Genomic DNA, 19,228 nt, shown 5'->3' with positions numbered 1-19,228 from the left:
CAGCCTGTAAAACAGCACTGAAACCTTTGACGTGACTGATGTCACTTGGGACCCTTAGGGTTCTCCTGTCCACCCAGCATCAGTTTCATTCCAAGAACTCTCCAGTGATTCATTTCTGTGGGGTAGTGTGGTGGCCACAAGAACTGCCTACAGGCTCACTTGGATGTGATGAACACTTTCAGCTGAAAACAGCCCACCCTCAAACCATTAAATTGCATTCAATCCATTTAATTGCAAACAGGTTTTCCTTTTGAAGCTTCCTTAAAAATATAAGAATTAACCAGATCTAAACCAAAGCCTTGTTCCCTAACACAAATTTTATCACAAACACTACACAAAAGATTAATTTAGTGCTCAGTGAATCACATGCTTAAGCCACAAGTGATTTTGTTCTCTGCTTCCACTTTTGACAAAGAAAACTGAAATGTTAAGAGTTAAGTTTGAGCTGGATGTGCTTATGAGTTTAGATGGCTGGGCTTTATTTTTGTAGTTGAGCTAGAATTGAAAAACAATCCTAGACAGATTAGCCCAGGGCACTCCCCAGCTCCAAGGCTGGTTGCATACCAAGCTTAGCAAAACACAGGCTCAAGCTAGGAGCACGCAGCAACAGCAGCTTTCAGAAAGACTTCATGGGATCACTGCTCTGCTGAGTTTTCCCAGACTTTACATTGTTCCCTGCCTTCTCCTTGTTCGGCTTTGAGCAGCCTGCTGACTCTGGAGTTATATTAGCCATATTCCTCCTCTAAGGTCTGCCATCTTTCCCATCCTTTCATTAATCCCATCCTCTTACACTGAAGAAATTCTTGTTCACGTTTTTTGAGAGCAGCCCAGAGACCTGAGAGTGCTCCAAGGAATGCTGAAGTCCCTGAGCTACAGGATCAGCTCTTGGGGTACTGTGTTTTTTCTCCATCCCTCTGCTCCTTTCCAATATTCACTACTGAGTGTACATAGGAACAATATGATGGGAGGACACATGAAGGTCACATCCCAAACAGAGGGAGGAAAGCATCAGCTACATACAGGGGAAAGGGGTCCTTCTTCTCCCTCCTGGCAGAGAAGGTGAGGAGTGCAGTGGGAACAGAACAGAAGCAGAAGTCTCACCTTCTTTAGCTCTGGGCAGGATTCATAACCTCCGTCCACTTCTCTCCCTTCCCATTACTTTAGAAAAAGTATTTGCACACAAAAAGGATTTGGGCAAACAAGAACCAGAGAAGCACATCTTTTTAGTTTAAAAGTTTCTAAGAAATGGTAGTAAGGGAATTAAAGGTGATTTGCATAGAGGCTGAGAGAAACTATCACTTCTACTAGGATAAAACAGTAAATCCAGAGTGCTTAGCTACCCAAAAAGGTTGCAGGGTAGAGACTGGTGACATTTCAGGCTGCAGTCCCAGGCTTTGATAAAAGAATAAGAGAAGACGTACAAGATAAAGGTAAAACCAAATCAGGTATTTATTTCATATTTTTTATTTCAAAACCAGGAAACAACCACATTAATAAGCATATAAAATCCACCCGAAATATTCACAATGCCATTACAGAAAAAGAAATTAAGAAAGATACCGTGTGAGAAAGGCCTACACATTTCAGTCCAAGCCAACACACATCTGATGCAAAGTATGGAATGCTCTTATGCACAGCTGTGGGGGGAGTTTCCTAACATACAGATACCCATACGGAAATACCATGTCTGAATGTGCTGGAGGGTCAAAGGAAGGGCACAGAAATCTATGTAACTGAGCCAGAATATCAAAACGGGGAGAGACATCTTATGTAATACTTACAAGAATAAATATCTGGAATGTAAGCCTAAATAAAAAGCTTGGGAAAACTGGATGTAATATGATTGCATTGTGCAAAGCTGGGGCATTTCAAATTAATTCACAGGAAGCATTTAACAGAGCAAATTCAACTGATCTTTGCAACTGTTTCTCATTAGGGAAGGTAGAAATGTCATCACTAGTTACCGAAAATGTCAGACAGACTCCCCATCAATGGGAATTTCTCTAACCTGCTCTGAAGCATTATGCTGGCAAGAAAGCTTGGGCTATCCATGCTGCAAAAGTCTTGCTTCATTCCAACCTTTCTAAGCCTTTCTTCCTTTTACCACCTCGGAATCTGTGGGCCTACCTCTCTTCTAGGATATCCAGTGATGAATTCCAGCAGGCCGAGGCGAGTTTGACCACATCCAAAAACTGCAGCTTGATCTCAGAAGAGCAGGAGTTTAATCTGGACCTACCTCTGTGCTACCTTTAGATATTTTGTGCAAGTCTGGACAGGCAGGGGCCTGGAGCCTGTCACAGAACGCTGCAGTGATTAAAGCTGCCCCTCCTTGACTGCAAGCGTACCCTAGGTGCTACTTTTAGCCTGCCTGACCTGAGCTGTGCTAGCTCAGCAGCAAGGGTGGGGGACACACAAACTCGATTGCCCAGTGGAATGACAAGCAAGGAAACCAACATTGATGAACAATTACTGCCTGCCACATCCCTTTGAACAGAGGCACTATAACAGAGCTGTACACATCTACAAAGCACACTGGTGAGCACCACAACATCATGCAGACCTTCCAGAGAGGATATATATGAGGCAAAAAACACCTGGCCTTCAACCAAGCAGGGGACTGAGCACTACAGATCTTTCACACTGCTAAACCAGCAAATTCCAGTAGCTCTGGTGTCTTGTCCTGCATCTCTATTCTTATGAACTTACATGTACCACAACTGACCATGCCTGTGTCCAGGAGGGTCATGCTACATGACCCTCTGTAATATTTATAGGAACAACTGCTAAGAAAATACAGCTTTGAAGAATAATCTTTATCCTTGCGCTCCTTTAAATGACAATCCGCAAGTTTCAGAATTTATGACGTACTAGACTATGACAGAGGAGCCAGAAAGAAATAAAGTTAAGAGAAGGCAGGAAAAATTACCTTCTGGTTTGCAATCACCACCCTCAGTCATCCACAGAATGCTTAAAACCAGGTCTGAAAATATAATCCAACAAAACCCATTTTAAGATGCAATATCACACTCTCATCAACACTTGAGAACAATTATTTAAAATAGCCACCAAAAATCCCTAATAACAGAGATTTTAGTGAAGAAACATCCCTCTTCCCACAAGTACAGAACTCTTCAAATTTCTTTCCAGAGGGCACAAATAACTTCAAGGTGATGTGCATAACTGGCTCTGCTGTACATACCACCTAAAATGCTCAATCTTCTTTTTTAGTACATTTCCCCTTTATAGTCTTATTGCACCTCAAGTCTACAGCATCTTTTGTTAGAATAGCTATTTCTCTTAAACCTCTCCAATTTCTTTATCTGTACATTTTTGTACACCATTAAAAAAATAAATATTTACAAAGTGACATACAAATAAATAAACTGAAGTAAAAGTATGCTTTCAATCTGTCTATACAAAAAATAAAAGAGCAGGAAAAAATATGCATGTGACTTGGTCCCCTTTTTCCTGAGGCTAAAAAGAGTGCACACTGGATAGGAAAAAGCACAATGGCTTTTTGGTAAGCTTGCTAAATTCCAGTGTGACACCATATGCACGCACACAGAGTAGACTCAAAGGGCTGGGGACTTGTTTAGTGGGTCACTTCAACTCACTACAAAAATAGTAATTAGGGTCAAATACATAATGGTCACTGTGTGCATAAGTATGTTAACCCCAAATGGCAATTTTATGTGAGAAAAGTAAAAATATTGCCAGCTCTTCTCTGTTCTCCTGATGTTTGTGGCAGGAAAGATGAGATTATTTTTGCAAGTGCCAGGTGCTTTCCAGTATGGCAGATCACCCATATCAGAATTGCTTAATGCTGGCAAGCCTGGCAGAATGGGTGAGCATGTGGGTGAAAAGAAGAATATAGCAGCAATTGAGGAGGGGAAAAACGTCCCAGTTCTCATGGTTTTCTTTGCTCATTCCTTTAATGACTCTTTAAGCATGAACGAGTTAAAGAATGGGTGTGTCGCGGCTCTTAGGCAGCTTTGTTCATCTCCATCTTCTGGGGTGAGGAGCCGTTTCGTCCTTCAAAGCCTCTGGAGATGTCTTCAAAAGTCCTGCCCCTGGTCTCTGGCACTTTGAAGAAGGTGAAGATAAAGAAGATGACCAGGAAAACAAGGAAGATGAGGAAGACATAGGAGCCACACAGTTTCTGCAGGGAAAACACACACAAAAGGTTTTATTTTCATAGTACATGTAAGGTCATTTGCAGATGAGAGGTTAAAACTCCAACACCTTTCTCCAACAGTGCCCTTACTGACTTTTTTTCTCATCACAGCACTTAAAATTAAAATCACATTCCTATGGGCTTCTAAAAGTCTTTAATCTTCCTGAGGGCGACCAAAATTGATGCTTTTAAAGCAAAAGCCCTGATGTGCTAACTAAGAGGGCTCTTCCAAATATTTGTAAGCTGCAACCATTTAAGACAGCAGAATATAAGGTGAACAACAGCCTCCAGTAACAATCATGATACTGACTCAGACCTCCAGAAGACTCACCCTGCCCTCTTCCCAAAGCAGGGACAATTTCTAGGAGAGACTGAGTTATTAAAGGTCATATAGTCATGTGCCAAAGCCTTCAAAGATGCAGATTCTACTACTATTCTGGACGCCTATTCCAATGCTGCAGTGCACTCACAGTGCTACACCAACCAGGACTTACCTCTGCATAGGGGAAGAGCATTCCCACCAAGAAATTGGAGGTCCAGTTGGAACAACCAGCCACTGCCATGGCTGCAGGTCGTGGGCCCTGGCTGAAGAGTTCTGCCACAATGAACCACGGGATAGGGCCAGGGCCAATCTCAAAAAGAGCCACAAAGCCAAAAGTGGCAACAATGCTGATGTATCTGATCCAATCCACGACATCCTGCAAGGGAACAAAGCATGATCAGCACAATGCCATCTCTAGCATCACAACTTTCTCAGCTGCACTGCAAACACTGTAGCAGTTCCCAAAGTTATAAAATTGCTCTCTTCATTGCACGCTTGGCTCTACCTGCCTACAGGGCAGTATTGCAGAGCAAAGTAGATGTGTTTTCTTATCAGTTCCTGCTGGGGTCAGCCTGGACAATAACACCAATTGCTCACCTTCAGAGCCAAAGCCACAGTCATAATGGCAGCACACACAGCCATGCCACCCAAACCAGCTAAATGGAGGGTCCGGCGGCCAGCACGCTCCACCAGGAACAGCTGGAAAGGAGAAGGCAGAAGGAAAAAAGTGTCCATTACTTTGGCAGCAAAAGCAGGATAGACCTCCTTGCTCAGTGTCTCCTGCATCTTTTCCTTATCTGCCCATAAAACTCAGAGACCATGATGATCTCAGTGCAGGTCACCAGGCTGCTCCATTGTCAGGACAACTTCTTCCGCTCTGGTTCTTCCTACTGCTTTCTCTCATCACTCTTTCCCACATGCACTCCTTTTCCACATTCTCTTCCATCTAAGATAACATCTCTTTCTGCCCATCTCTCCTCCCACCATTCCACCTTTGATGCACGCTGGCCTTTGCTCCCACAGGTCAGTGCACAGCCCAGTGCTTTGCCACCACCTGGCTACTTATCTGTAGTCCCATCTGCCAGGGACACACCCAGGCAGACACAGCCCTGTCCCACTCACCGACACCACAGTGAAGACTGTGTTTACCACACCGGCTCCAATGGTGGCATAGATAGGCTGTGTGATACCAGCTCTCTCAAAAATCCCCGTGGAATAATAGAATACCTGGGAAGAGAAGACAAAGTTGGACACAGAAACAATTCCATGTTTGAGAGCATGTCCCTCATGCTCTGCCTAACAGCTTGCACACCCATCAGGGAGTTTCTAAGCAGCACTCCACACTATAAAACAGCACGCTTCTAGTCAAAGTTCATTCACTTGGTGCAAGGCTGCAGTGCCTCGCCAGGGTGCACGTGGGGAAATTGAAAGCCACAGTATCCACTTTCCATCTCATCATCTTTGCCAGATGACAAAACAGTGACCTCCAGTCAAGGCACAAAGATGTTTTGGGACTTAAGAGTTCTCTCCACACCAGTAACAAGCACAAGATTAGCCAGAGATAAGGGAGGCCCAGAAGATGGGACAGCAAGATAACTCACAGCATTGATGCCTGAGAGCTGCTGGGAGAGCTGCAGCATGATGGCGATGATAATGGCTTGACGGTAGTTTGGAGAACGGAAGAGCTGTGGCACAGTTACTTTCTTTTCCTGGGACATTTTAGCACTTTCTTCTTTCATCTCCTCGATGTCTTGAGCCACATCCCGATCACCACGGAGCTTCTGGAGAACTGGAGGGAAGAATCCAAAGACATCAGGGATGAGATACACACCTACTGGCCAGGGGAAGTGTTTATGTCCCATCCTGCTGCTGCAGGGAGGGCACGGGAAGACTGAACACTCCCAGTTGGTTTTGAGGCCTGCTGCATGGGGAAGGCCAAGCCTCTGCTGGCAGCCTTGCTCTTCTTTTCAACCCAGAGGTCAGGGTGCTCTGAACAGCACAAAAACCAACCCAGGTCCTGCTCATGCTGATTGATCTCCAAGCTTATGTTTGCTCCTGAAATTCTGTTCACGCTCTTGCCAGAGCCGACCCCAGCCCTCCAAGTTCCTGTTAAATGCCAGCCTACTTCCTGCCTTTCAGGAGGAGCTGGCAGAGTGGCAGCAGCAGCTGGTCCTGCTACATCCCACCAGGCTAGGTGCCACTCCTCACATCTTGATCCCACCTGGAGCCTCTGTTGGGATGCCAGGTTTCATGCTTCCTGGCACTGGTGCAACCTAAAGGATGGGAAGGTAGGCCAGGCCTGATGCCCTCCGGGAGTCACACCCTAAATTCACCACAGGCACCATGATCAGTCCTGGCCTCCCACTCAAGCTCAGTGCAGGCTGGGAGCCAGAACACTGCCCTGCCCCTTTGAGATGAGTTCTTACCTGCTTGGGCTTTCTCCTCCTCCATCTTGTTGATCAATAGGAAGCGGGGGCTTTCAGGGCAGAACAGAAGACCAATACACTGCAGGATTGCTGGGAGGATCGTGAACCCCAAAAGCATTGGCCAAAGTCCTTCAGTGCCCATGATTGCCTCTAGTCCAAAAATCTACACCGAGGACAGAAGAGGAATAAGAGTGACTTCCAACACCTCAATTCCTCACCCCCACCCCAGTATGACAGGATCCACACTCTGCCCCTGATGGCAAGTAAAGCCCTCCTCGCCCCACCCAAGGGCAGGATCAGGTTGCACCAGGCCTACCTGAGCCACCAGGATGCCCACAACAATGCCCAGCTGGTTGAGGGTGCCGAAGGCTCCCCGGACACTGGTGGGTGAGACCTCGCTGATGTACATGGGCACAAAGCCGGTGCAGAGGCCACAGAAGGTACCAATAACGAAGCGGCCAATAATCAACATCTCCACTGCTCCTGCTGCCTTAGAGAAGGCCATGAGAAGGCCACCAGCAAAGGCCAAGATGTTCACCAGCAGCATGGAGTTCCTCCTGCCAGGGTAAAGATGTCAAGACTGAGCTTAAACTGGCAATACAGCAGGAAAATCATTGGGAGAGGGGTAAATGTAAACCTGCCCGTGACCTCCCATCTCAGGGGCGGGAACAGAATGGAGTAATTCTCATTCAGATCCTGCCTTGGCCTGCAATCTTTCTTTTTGCAGCCCACACATTCTAGCATCCTTTCCATACATCTCTTCTCACCTCTGCCCTCTTCCTCCCAACACTCCTTTGTAAAAGGGAAAGTGCAACAGCTTGCATCCCCCACTTCCCAACTTACCTGCCAAATCTGTTTACAAAGAGACTGACGGAGAAGGAGCCAATCATGCCTCCTACTGAGAAGATGGCCACAGAGAGTGACCACAGAGAGGTGAGTAGTTCTTGGGAGACAGCTGACCCACTCCTTTCTGACAGGGTTTTGTTGAAAAAGCTTCTGATGATCTGCAAGAGAAGTCAGGCAGCAAGGGTTACAATCCAGAGGGGGCCATTTTACACTTGGGAGAGGGGAGAGTGCCTTTCATCTGCTTCCTGCTGCCATGAGAGAGACCCAAAAAGGCAGCAACAAGTTATACAAGAGGAAGACAAGGGCACAGAAGGAAGAGCTTTCACTGAGAAGTAGCTCAGTATGATAAGGGAGAGTGCTTCACTGAGTGGAGGGGCAAGCAGGGTACCCACAGGACAGCAGTGTTTATTATTGAGAACAGGCTTATCTTCTGAATATTTCAGATGATATGAGTCACTGGTGGTTCTTGGGAGGAGGCGGGAGACAGTTGGGAATGAAAGGGAACAAGAAAACATGACCAGCGAGTGGATGGGAACATTTCTGGCAATGCCAAAACATTGACAGCAGGGATAGGATTTCTAGTATAGAAATAGTTGGAGACACACAAGGCTTCACTGAAGTAAGCCTGAAAAATTGTTTATTTTTTTACATAATGCTGTCTCAGGGGGGATGTGACAGGGCCACGTTGCTGATTTCCCAGGCATCCTCTTAGCTAGTGAGGTAAATTCTGGCATGGGCTGGGGGGGACAGCATGTCTGCCCCCAGCAGATGGCAGCAGGACATTAACTAGGGAGGACTGACCCCATCCCCCATCCTGTCGTGAACATCTCTTCCCGGAGAGAGGGTGGATGTGGTATTTGTGACTCAGTTCTTGACAGAGGAACCATCTTAAAGTTACACGAAAACCACATCTCTCATTTTCTTCACCTCTTCTCTTAGGCTACAGTCATGGGATGATTTGGTCAAATGTCCAAGTCACAACCCTTTTACAAGCACTGAATCTATACTTAACACAAGGAATGAATAAACAAGTAAAATAAACTTGAAATAAACTAAATTAGGGCAGATGTAATTCCTACCAACCCTTAACTGTTTTCTGCACACTGCTCTCTACATTCCTTCTGCCATGGTTGGTTTATTCTGACTCAAAACTGAGGCAGCTCACATTCCTCCACACACCACATATGGCAGATGGAACCCTCCTGCCCTTCCTGTGCTCCTAATTAGGAGAATTAACCTCTCTGTTTGCTCTCTCCCCTCCCCAAAACTTTGTTCTTCCTGTCAATAGTGTATTTGAACAGGGGTTTTAATACCTTACTGACTTCATAAGCCAAAACCAAATTACTTGGGAGACAGCACCTCTCCGCTCTACACCACTGTCGTCCCATCAGCCCCTCACCCATCCCACCTCCCTCTTCCTCTCACCTTCTCAGGGGCATTGATGACACCGGTGTTGTATCCAAACTGGAGAGATCCAATGGCAGCAATGCAAACAGCATAGATAAGAGGTGCTGTGATTTTCTGTGGAAAAAGAGGGAAGAATTATTTAGTTAATTTGGATTTCTACACAAGTTGAGCTTCTCTTCAGCATAAAGAGCAGCTGCAGCTCATAGGTGGGACGTGCAAGTGCTCTGAGGGCAGGGAATGGGCTTTGATCCAGCAAGGGTGAGTACCAGTTGCATCCCTTGGATCCCCCTCCCTAGAAAGGGAGATGCAACTGTACAGTATGAGAAGTTCTGGGGCTGCAAGTAGGAGGGTTTGTCAGGGCCTCCCCTTTGTTATCGCCTGACCTTCAGCAACTATTCTCAGCTCATCAGCAATGAATACACTGCCTGCATTAGTGGCTGTTATTTTGGGTTGATCTGCTTTACAGCAGCTTTTGCTGATCTCTGGCATGCCATGAAAGAAGGGTCTAACTCTTCCCTGAGCCAGCTGACAAGTTCCCATAAATTGAGTCTCAGATCTGCCCATGAGCTACCCTGGCAGTCACTCACAACAGTTACAACACGCACTCTCTTCGGCAACAGGCTTGTTTTTCCCAGGCTAGGGCTTCCCATCCCTGCCCCAGGGCACTGGCACAGCGGCTGCCTAAAGAGGTGGCAGCAGTTGCTACCAAGCTCCCCGTCTATTTTTCTTTAAGCTGTGGCAATAGTTGGTATCTTAAATGAAGCACACTCCCTGAAGTTTCAGTGTACCTGAATCTCTAGTAAATTTAAATAAAAACTGCTGAGCCCTCAGAGCCATAGGGAAAGCTTAAGGGTCCAACCTCAGGAGTCCCACAGAGAAAGTTAAGTGTCAGCAAAAAGCATCTGACATTTTAGTCATTTTTAAAGCTTGTGGCATTTAAGCCAGCTCCGAGTGAGGGAGGTGTGGGGGAGCAGGTGACTCAGGAGTTGGCACTTGGGCAGCCACTGCCTGAGTTGGCACAATTCAGAAAGATTGTGTTCCTTCCCATCTCAAGAGGTTGGGAAGCTTTTCCAAAAATATTAACAGTTCCTTTTCCAAGACTTTCCAATTATTGTACTTGAGCCTGGCAGAGTAAACTACTAGGTGGGGCCTACTGTCACAGCTCCTCCAGTCTCTCACTTTCTAGCTCAGCTCCAGGAGTAGTAGCTCTCAAAACTACCCAAAGTTTTGACAATAACCTTCTGTTATATAGTGCTCCTGCCACCTCCACCAATCTTTCAAGCCAAGCATGTATGTGCTTCTGGCCTGCACAACCCTCAGGCATGACCAGTTCTGCCTCAATAAACAAAATTTGGGGAAAGGACTCTCAGACACGGCTTCCTCCACCAACCTACATCATGTAATTGTCCTCCTGCCCAGGACAGTGGTGGAGACCAAGTGGACAGGGGGCAGATGAGCACGGGGGTGCATTCACACCTGAACACACCCTAGGCAGGCCAGGCATTCTCCTTGGCACCCTGTGACCGCTCCCCTCATTTTTATCTCCAGGAAATTCGGCACAGAACCACAAGGACACATCTCTTTCAAAGCAACTGGATGTCTGCAGAAATGCATTAGAATATTTAAACAGTGTTGGTACTCCAGACCAGGTCATCTCTAGCCAGCAGGTATGGCAAAGCTGCAGACAAACCCCAGCTCTCCACATGGCTCACACAGGAGCACCTTCCCCCCAGGACTCTGCTTTGTCATGGCTAGCAGTGACCACAGCTGGCCTTTTCCTTCTGGGTGCTGCAGGGACCACAAGGTCCCTGCTTTGTGTGCACCCCTCACTTGCATGGTACATAAATGAGCTGCAGGGTTAGCTGTTCTACCCTCTTTCACACTTCTTTCTCCTGGCTGCTGCCTGCTATTCATCTCCTGCCCGGCCTCCCACCACCTAGACATCACATGGCATGACCCATCCCCTCCAGTGAGCCAGGCTGTGATCTAATGTATGGATCATTTGTTAGTGCTGCAAGAGCCTCGCTTCCCAAAAGGCAAACAGGGAGCTCAGAAATAGTACAGCTACACCCAAAGGCTCAAGGCTGAGGTCTGTACACCAGCGTGGAATTCAAACCGCCACCCCTCCCTCCGACCACAGGCGTCGGCAGCTCTCGTTTTCCAGGAGATGCTCCTCACCAGCTCCCCTCCTTCACTGCCTCCAACCCCAGAGCTGTGCAACTTGTTGAGCCCGGCAGGACTGGCTTCCCCCCCTTCTCTGAACGACCTTGACCAGACGCTCTCCTTTCCTCTGCCTCATTCCTCTCACACAGCCCTCATCTCCCATCAATATGGCGATGAGAGCCCCGGCCCTCTCCACTTCTGGCTGCTCCCGGGCTGTTCCCCGGCATCCCGCCCCCGGTTCAGGTGGATATGTCCTGTCTCCCTTAGTACGTTCAAATAACACGCAGTCATGAGCTCACTCCACTGCTGCACACGAGCAGATACCGACAATTATCCCCTGCTCTGCATATGAGGAGGGGAAGGACATGCTCTGCCACCTTCTTGAAATTTTAAAATGCCTTTTTAAGTCATACTGCCGCCACTCTAAAAAAATGTCTTTAACATCTATCTCCAGCTTAGCATCCTAAACCCAGGGACCAACCGAGTGCGGCGCCGCCAGCGAAACGAACCTCGTGATCAATATCCTACAACGCGGGCATCATCATGTGCATCATCAGGCCACGCGCACGAAACCAAAAATCGATCGCGCGACCTGCGACAACCTTTCCCGAACTGCGCGGTCCCCATCCCCCCCCCCCAGAGACAGAACCGCCGAAGGGCCGAACAGCGGCCCTGCCGGGACCACCACCGCATCCCCCACCACGGCGAGCCGCAGGCGCACGCCGGCCGCGACCGCATCCCACTCCCCAGCCCGTCGCCGAAGAGCCCGGGGACCCGAGCGGTGGCCGCAGCGGGGAGAAAGAGGGCGAGAAGGAGCCCGCGATCGCCCGCCTACCTTTTTGGTGTCCATCGTCGGTGGCTCCCGGTGCCCGACTGCCAGCGAACGGCCGCCCGCCGCTCCTAACGGAACCCGCGAGAGGCGGCGGCTCCGCGCCCGCCCACGCCCGAGACTAACGCGAGCCCGCCCCGCGCACGCCGCCGCCCGCGCCCGCCCGCCGCTTTATGGGCTCAGCCGTGGGAGGGGAGACGGAGGGGCGGGGCTGCTGCCCGACACCAAAACACGGCAATCACGAAGCATCCCCCGGAGCTCACGCCCCCTCCGTGACGGGAATCTGCGTGCGGGGCGGCCGGGCGGTGATGGAGCGGGCCGGGCGGTGATGGAGCGGGCCGGGCGGCCGTGGGGCGATGGCCGCGCTCCCCGCGCCGCAGGGGCCGCACAAGAAGCCGCCAGCCTCGGATGCCACGCGCGAAGCGTTCGCTTAATGGCACAAATCAGTTTTCTTGGGCGGCTTGCACCGAGTGCGGCTGCGTGACGTAAAGCGACGCCTTTATTTATTATTTGTTGTATATAATAATAAGTGTCTTTATTATTCGGTCTGTAAGCTAAAGCAGCAAGGTGGGCAATGATGGTGCAGAGGCAGGCACACAAACAGCACGGGCAGTAGCCTGAAGTCTGCGGATGCTCCCACCACCTCGCAAAGCTGTGGATGAAGTTCAGCTCTGGGTTTCGGGGATTTTTTTGTTTGTCTGGTTGCCAAAAATATATTTTTCATCTGATTCTGGAATCTACAGAGGCAAAGTTGAAGCTGGATCTAGTCCCAGACTTATGCCCTTCCTTACAAGGGCATGTAGTGACAGGAGACGGGGGAATGGCTTCAAAATGACAGAGGGCAGGTTTAGATTAGATAATACTAAGACACTCTTTACTGTGAAGGTGGTAGGGCACTGGCAGAGATTTCCCAGAGAAATTGGGGATGCCCCATCCCTGGAAGTCCATAAGGCCAGGTTGGGTGTGGCTTTGAGAAAAAAAGTAGAAAGTGTCACCATCCATGGCAGGGAGATGGAATCAAAATTATTTATAAGGTCCTCTCCAGCTCAAACCATTTGATGAGTCTATATAAACGCTACTGCACTCCACATTTACTGTCCATCCTTCAGGTCAAACAATTGCCAAACTCTTCCAGGCGAATAATGAAGAGCTGTGCTTTGAATCAAGCAAAGGTGCTGCCAAACAATAAGTCTTCACCGAATTAAGTATCTGTCAAGGACTTTGACTTCAGAAAACAGCTGAGGGCTGGGGGCAAGGACACTTGGGAAAAAAGCTGACTTACCCTGGTTTTTATTGTTAGGAAAAATACCTTGAGACCAGACACCACTTTTGCCATCAAATTCTGGGGAACTGAAACAATCACATTTTAAATTCGATTCTGTTGTTTATTTGGTGTTACCACCTGGCCACAAGTAACTAAATTACAGGTCAAAGCTGTCCTTCACTCGCTCTCACAAATGCCTGTTTATTTCATGGCATTAATGACAGTGATGGATAAATACCCTCATGGGGTGTTTATGTGTTATATCTATCTGATAAATATCTCATAGGTATTCTGTGTGTTGTTGTTAAAATATTATTTGCTAGCAGAAAAAGTGTCTAAGGGCACGGGATGCCTGCACAGTCCTCCTTCTTCGGTTGTGTGAAAAAGCGCCTCTTCACACGCACAGGGGAGCACGGAGGGACAATGGCAGAAGGAGGGCCCCAGCTAACACCCCACCCCAGCTTTTCCCCGGCCCCTCACAAGAGCCATTAGCACATCAAAGGTTCCATTTTCTTACACCCGGAGGAAAACAGGGACACAATGCCAGGTGACAACCCGGATTAAGGACACCCTGCCTGGGCCAGCAGCCCAGGAGAGCCATCAGCCCAGGTGTGAAATTCATCACAAAGCCAAAGCTGGAGCACCTTTCAAACTGTGAAAGAGGAGGTGCTGTGTACAGGGGCACGGACACCTTACAGGATGCACGGGAAGAGCATTTTGGGATTGTATGAAACATACTATGGGATGTTTAGGGGAGAAAACAAAGAGGGGAAAGGGAGAGATATGGGGGAAGAAGGGACGTTTGCATGAAAATTTTTGGCCGACCAGCAAAAGTGTCCAGCCTTGTCCTGCACTTGCTTAGCACGGTTTTCCCTATCTCGTTATAAAATCCAATTTTTAGCTGTGAGGTGCTCTCTGTAGGGGTGAGTACCACTGGTGTCTGCTTGTCTCTAAGGGTGAGGCCCTGCCGGGTTGGCTTCTGGGGGGACCAGGAGTGTCCTGGCCACCCGTGCACACACCTCTGCGTGTGTGTACCAGCAGCAGGAGCGAGGCTGCAGTCTCTCTGCCAGCACCAGAGAGACTAGTGTCTGTGGTCAGACTGTCTGAGCCCAGCTCCTTGGAAGGACCCACCTTATCATATTTATATGTATATTCCCCACTGCTGGAGCTCCCTCCAGCTCCTCCTCGGAGGTCACTGGTGCTGTTTGTGTAACTGCACCGTGTGGGTTTATACATGTGCCTCCAGGAAATACAGGGTCATTCTTGGTCCAGGAAGCAAGGAGCTGTGGCAACCTCTCCTCTGTCCAGCCTAATTCCCTAACACTTCGTTTGAGTACATTTTTCTTTTTCCTAGCTTATTTTCCATTTGTTTGCAAGCATAGCAAGCTCCATCTTGAATCTGATCACCCAGCTGTCCCAAAGTCTGGCATTAGCTCTGGAAATACTCATTTACTTGTTAGTGGGAGAAGTTGCCATATTTGTGGAGGCTTTAAGCATATTCACATTTCAGAGAGACAATCTTTGGACTGCATTCTTCTGAAATGTTCTCATTCGTTGTCTGTTCTTAACACGCATAAGTCTGTTGCAAATGCTGAGCAATACGAACTGCAAGATTAGATTAAATACATACATAGCTACCGGTCCAATGTAGAAGCAATAAAAGTTTAGCTGAAAATGAAATCTTTAACACACAATGCAGAACATCATGGGTAGCACGGCTTTATTTAACAGAGCTGGAGAAGTAAACAGCAATAAGAAAGACTGTTTCTTTCTCAAGCTCACAATGCATCACTGAAACCCCGATTTCCCTAAGGAGTGTGCGGGAAAATACCCATTTCAGTGAGTTTTGCCCCTGTGTGCTGATGTTCAAATATTTAGATTTGAAGTTTGCATCACAGCCTGTTCCTCCTAAATACCTGTTTTGTTTCTGTCCCAGGACACACACCTACCTCCCACATTACAGCTAATTCTTCTGAAGATCGGCTGCTGGGGGAAGTACCTTAACACCTCCTTAGCAGAGCTATCTGATACTGCACCAAAACTATCCATCCCGTCTTTTTGCGAATGTAATACTCGTGTGCTGTGCAAAGTGCAGTAACTGTGCTGGGATGGAGGCCCGTGGCATGTGGGCAGCCAGACCTAAGGTTGCTAGGGGAAGGGCCGGGCAGAACCGGTCCCAAGCAGAACCTGATGCTGGCTGCCCCACATTAAACACCGGTATCCTAACCACAGAGCTGTGGGGATTGGGAAAGGCTTGTCTTTTGCTTAACAAGCTTTTTTCTTTTTAGCTTTGAGAACGCTTGCATGTCCAAACTAGTGCATGCCAACTAGCATTTCACTTCCAGGGAGCTTACATTTTCTGAGAAAGGCTGGTTTAATCAGAGAATCCCTATCTAACATTAAGCAAGAGCTGCAACAATGAGCAAGCCTGTTCTTATTCTAATTTATCTCAGGGACTGGAGCTGGCATGTCACCCCACAGAAGCACCCTGTTGTGGCTTTTTGAGAATGTCAGTGGAGGTCCAGCAGGTACAGTTCTCCGGCAAACACATTCCATATACACAAGGCCTTGGCTCAAGGCACAAAAAAGGAGAAGGTGCCAAAAATTAGGTGTTAAAAAATTCTAAAACTAACATTTTTGGTCCTATCCATGCCTCTACAACCTAATGGGAGAGCAGACTGATCAACAGGGATTGATCAACCACAGGATCATCACACTGCTGTCCAAATTCCTGGCAAACTCTATTTCACCTACTTTATTGAATCTGCCCAAGTTGCAGTTCAGTGGTGCTGCCCCATATGATTAAACTCTTTCCAGTCTCTCTTTCACCTCCAAATCTGGCAAATCCTATCTCGTGTTTCTTCTTATTTTGCCTGGAGAACAAATTCTTCAGAGATAAGAGGAGCAGGGACAAGGAGGATTATTATGCAGTGTTTGCCTTGAGAGCTGATTTTGTGCTTTACTGTTTGTTGTGTTTATAACAAAAGAGCATTCAGAACAAAGGAGAGAGAATGAGAGCCAGCATGGGCCAGATGCTTCCCCCTCAAGCCATGAGTAACTTTTATTGTTGAGAGGAGGTTAGGAGGAGGGGGGGAAGAAGGGGAGGAAAGATAAAAGAGAGAAACAAGATGATGGGTGGGATGTAGGTTGGCCTGTAAACAACAGGAGGTTAAGCGAGTGAGAAAAGAACCAATGGAGAGACAGAAGCCAAAAACAAAAGGACATAATGAGGTGAAGAAAGAAAATACTAAAGCAGATTAGAAGGGCAAGGCAGAAGAATAGAAGAGAAAATAAAGCAAAAGACAGCAGCAAAATATCAGAAGAAAAAGGATAACTTGTGAATAGTCAGAAAAGATGAACAGAGAGGTAGAGGAGGAAGCTACAAAATTATCCAGCTAAAAAAAGCACAGACATAGCACTGTGGAGATCACAGCAGTAAACCCAAGGCACCTTTAAATTCTGCCCTCAACCACAGTGCAGTGTAGGCTGAAGCTACTGTCTGAAAACTTTGGTCAATAAACTGGCTGGTTAATCTGAAGTAAACCGAAGTCAAAAGTTTTAATACTTTCACCGTTGCTTTCAAAAGGGGAAGTATCTGTTGTAAAAAAAAAAAAAAAATCTGCGGAAACCAATATTTAATGCTTTAACAATGATTCACAAAGAGGAACCAACCTTATTAAAAGAATGAATAGTTCTGCAGAAACCCACATGCTGGAGAGGAAACCAGCATCCCCTTGAAGAGTCAATCCTGGTGTATGTGAAAGACGTGACAACCCCCTGAAAGTCCTCTAAGGTTTCCTAGTCCCATTTCCTATAATGCTTCAGGCCTTGTCCTCTTCTTTCGTTCTGACTGGACAAAGACTCCCAGCCTGCATCTAGGCCACAAGCCTGCTTTTTTTCCTGATTGATTTTGCCTTGTGAAACCAGGCTTTCTAGCAAAGAGAGGGGCTAGATACCTGGACATTTGCCTTTCCTTGCGCTATTTATTTATCTGATTTTATTCTAACACTGGTTCGTATCTCAGAATAGCAATAATTAAGTATGTGCATGTGACTCACAGAGAATGTTATACTTTTGTTTTACCACAAGCAAATGCCCTTCTTATGATCTCTCTCGGTTTTTGTCTCCCTTCCTCTGGAATGTACAGGTGAACTACAACAGAAACTGCCCCAAAGCCCATGTCCCAGTTGTGAACTGGCATGCTGCAGCATCTGGGGTGGTGGAGACAGCAGCAGAGCTGTGATGGGAACTCAGGGGTGAGCTATCAGGAGGCTGCAGGGCTGCAAGAGCAAGAGGCTTCGGCCAAAACATTCATGGTGTGGGTTTTTTCTGTATCAGTCACTGCATCACACTGTGTTTTTGTCCACCCTGAGCAAGAGACTAAATTTGAAGGACAATGTAAGAAACCAATCTGGCTAATGAAGTTTAATTAAAGCCCATCAACATAAGCAGGGAGAAAAAAAAATGTACCGAGATGTGAAATTACAAAGGGAATCTCCTAGCAAAGAACTATACGAAGATAAACCCAGTTCAGGACAGTGGTTGGACATGGGGACTCAGTTCATGTGGAGGTCTGGAGAGGAACAGAAGGTACAGGACAGAGGAAATTAGGACTGCCAGTCATCTGAGCCCCCCTTGCTTCCTTCCTTTTCCCAAGGGCTGAGCAGTACACGCATAAGGCCGGGGCTGTTTTTGCTAAGTCTTCACGAAACTAATCTTTACTTCATATTGGCCAAGAAGTGCCTATATTCAGATGTTAAAATGTTATGTCTTAAGGAGGGTGGGAAACATTTTTCCTCTGGAAGACATAAGAAGAAACTCTCTTCGGTACGTGCGGGGCACCGTGCCAGCCTGAGGGAAGGATGATGGGAAGTCTGACGAGTGCAGCTCCACAATGTGCTCTAGCTGCTTAACCAGCTGCAGTGTTTCAGTCACACAGATACCGATCAGAAGGCAAAGGCTTCCTCAGAGTTTTTGCCCAGCCTGGTCCATCCATCAGCAGTGGAATGGGTGCTGGGGAATGCTGCCTGCTGGCACGCAGAGCCAGTCTGGGCCTGCACCCATGGCACGGAGTGGAGGCGTTCCGTCAGGGCGAGCAAGCGAGCGGCCTTATCTCAGTCCCCTTTTGGGCGCTTTTCTCACACCCCGACATTCCTGAGAGCAGCACACACACACACACACACATACGCGGAGCGGGCAGAGTTGAACCCACCCACTAGACCCACACACGCCCCAGCAAACACACACATCACCAGGCGGATCCCGACACAGCGGCTGGGACGTGAGCGCACGGACACGCACCGGGCACGGCAGAGCTGCGCGGCCACAGGCGCCGCTTCGGGAGCCATTTCTCACCAGGCCGCGCTCTGCTCCCAGGTAGCTGACCCGAATCACACCGCGTTTTCCCGCGACACAGTGAAGGATTGTAGCCCGGGGCTGAGGGGAACAGAGACCGTGAGAATGGCTGAGATCACAAGTAATTACAGCAGCAAGATTCCCAGGAAAAGAACAAAGCCCCTGGCTAACCCTTCTCTACTGCCCTCACCATTGTAATCTAAAGTTATCTGTAAACACCCGGCGGGACCTGAGCCTCACCTTATCCCTTTGCGGGCTAACAAAGGCTAAACCTGACTAGCGCACCGGGGTTTATCATTCCTCTCCTAGCAGGAGATGCTCTGAGCTGCCCCGGGGCAGTGCTCCCCTCTCCCCACAAGCTCAGCATCCCTTGCTTGCTGCTCAGTCACACGGAGCAGCCCACGCAGGTCAAAAAAGAGGGCGACGGGAAGAGTGTCCCAAA

The 19,228-nt window shown here is 48.0% G+C and overlaps 1 protein-coding gene across 1 annotated transcript; it reads right to left on the bottom strand.

Annotated features, from left to right (window-relative positions):
• Nucleotides 1-1,425: 1,425 nt before the first annotated feature.
• LOC103827199 (solute carrier family 2, facilitated glucose transporter member 3) lies at nucleotides 1,426-12,309 on the bottom strand. The gene is made up of 10 exons (XM_009102684.4): nucleotides 12,174-12,309; nucleotides 9,194-9,289; nucleotides 7,766-7,926; nucleotides 7,239-7,479; nucleotides 6,923-7,085; nucleotides 6,098-6,285; nucleotides 5,619-5,723; nucleotides 5,094-5,195; nucleotides 4,669-4,872; nucleotides 1,426-4,159 (listed from the first exon to the last, which is right to left on the bottom strand). Exons 1-10 carry the CDS (start codon nucleotides 12,186-12,188, stop codon nucleotides 3,983-3,985), a joined length of 1,452 nt encoding a protein of 483 aa, XP_009100932.1. The 5' UTR covers nucleotides 12,189-12,309; the 3' UTR covers nucleotides 1,426-3,982.
• Between the last annotated feature and the right edge of the window lie 6,919 nt (nucleotides 12,310-19,228).

Source organism: Serinus canaria, chromosome 1 (assembly GCF_022539315.1).
Source record: "Serinus canaria isolate serCan28SL12 chromosome 1, serCan2020, whole genome shotgun sequence".
Classification (NCBI taxonomy): Eukaryota; Metazoa; Chordata; class Aves; order Passeriformes; family Fringillidae; genus Serinus; species Serinus canaria.
Note: the sequence above shows the minus strand (reverse complement) of the source record. Positions and strands in the feature narration are given on the sequence as shown.

Coding starts and splice junctions, on each gene's coding strand:
- LOC103827199 (XM_009102684.4), bottom strand. Junction 7,927..9,193: donor TCATCAATGCCCCTGAGAAG/GTGAGAGGAAGA, acceptor CTTCTCTTGCAG/ATCATCAGAAGCTTTTTCAA. Junction 4,160..4,668: donor TGCTCTTCCCCTATGCAGAG/GTAAGTCCTGGT, acceptor TTTTCCCTGCAG/AAACTGTGTGGCTCCTATGT.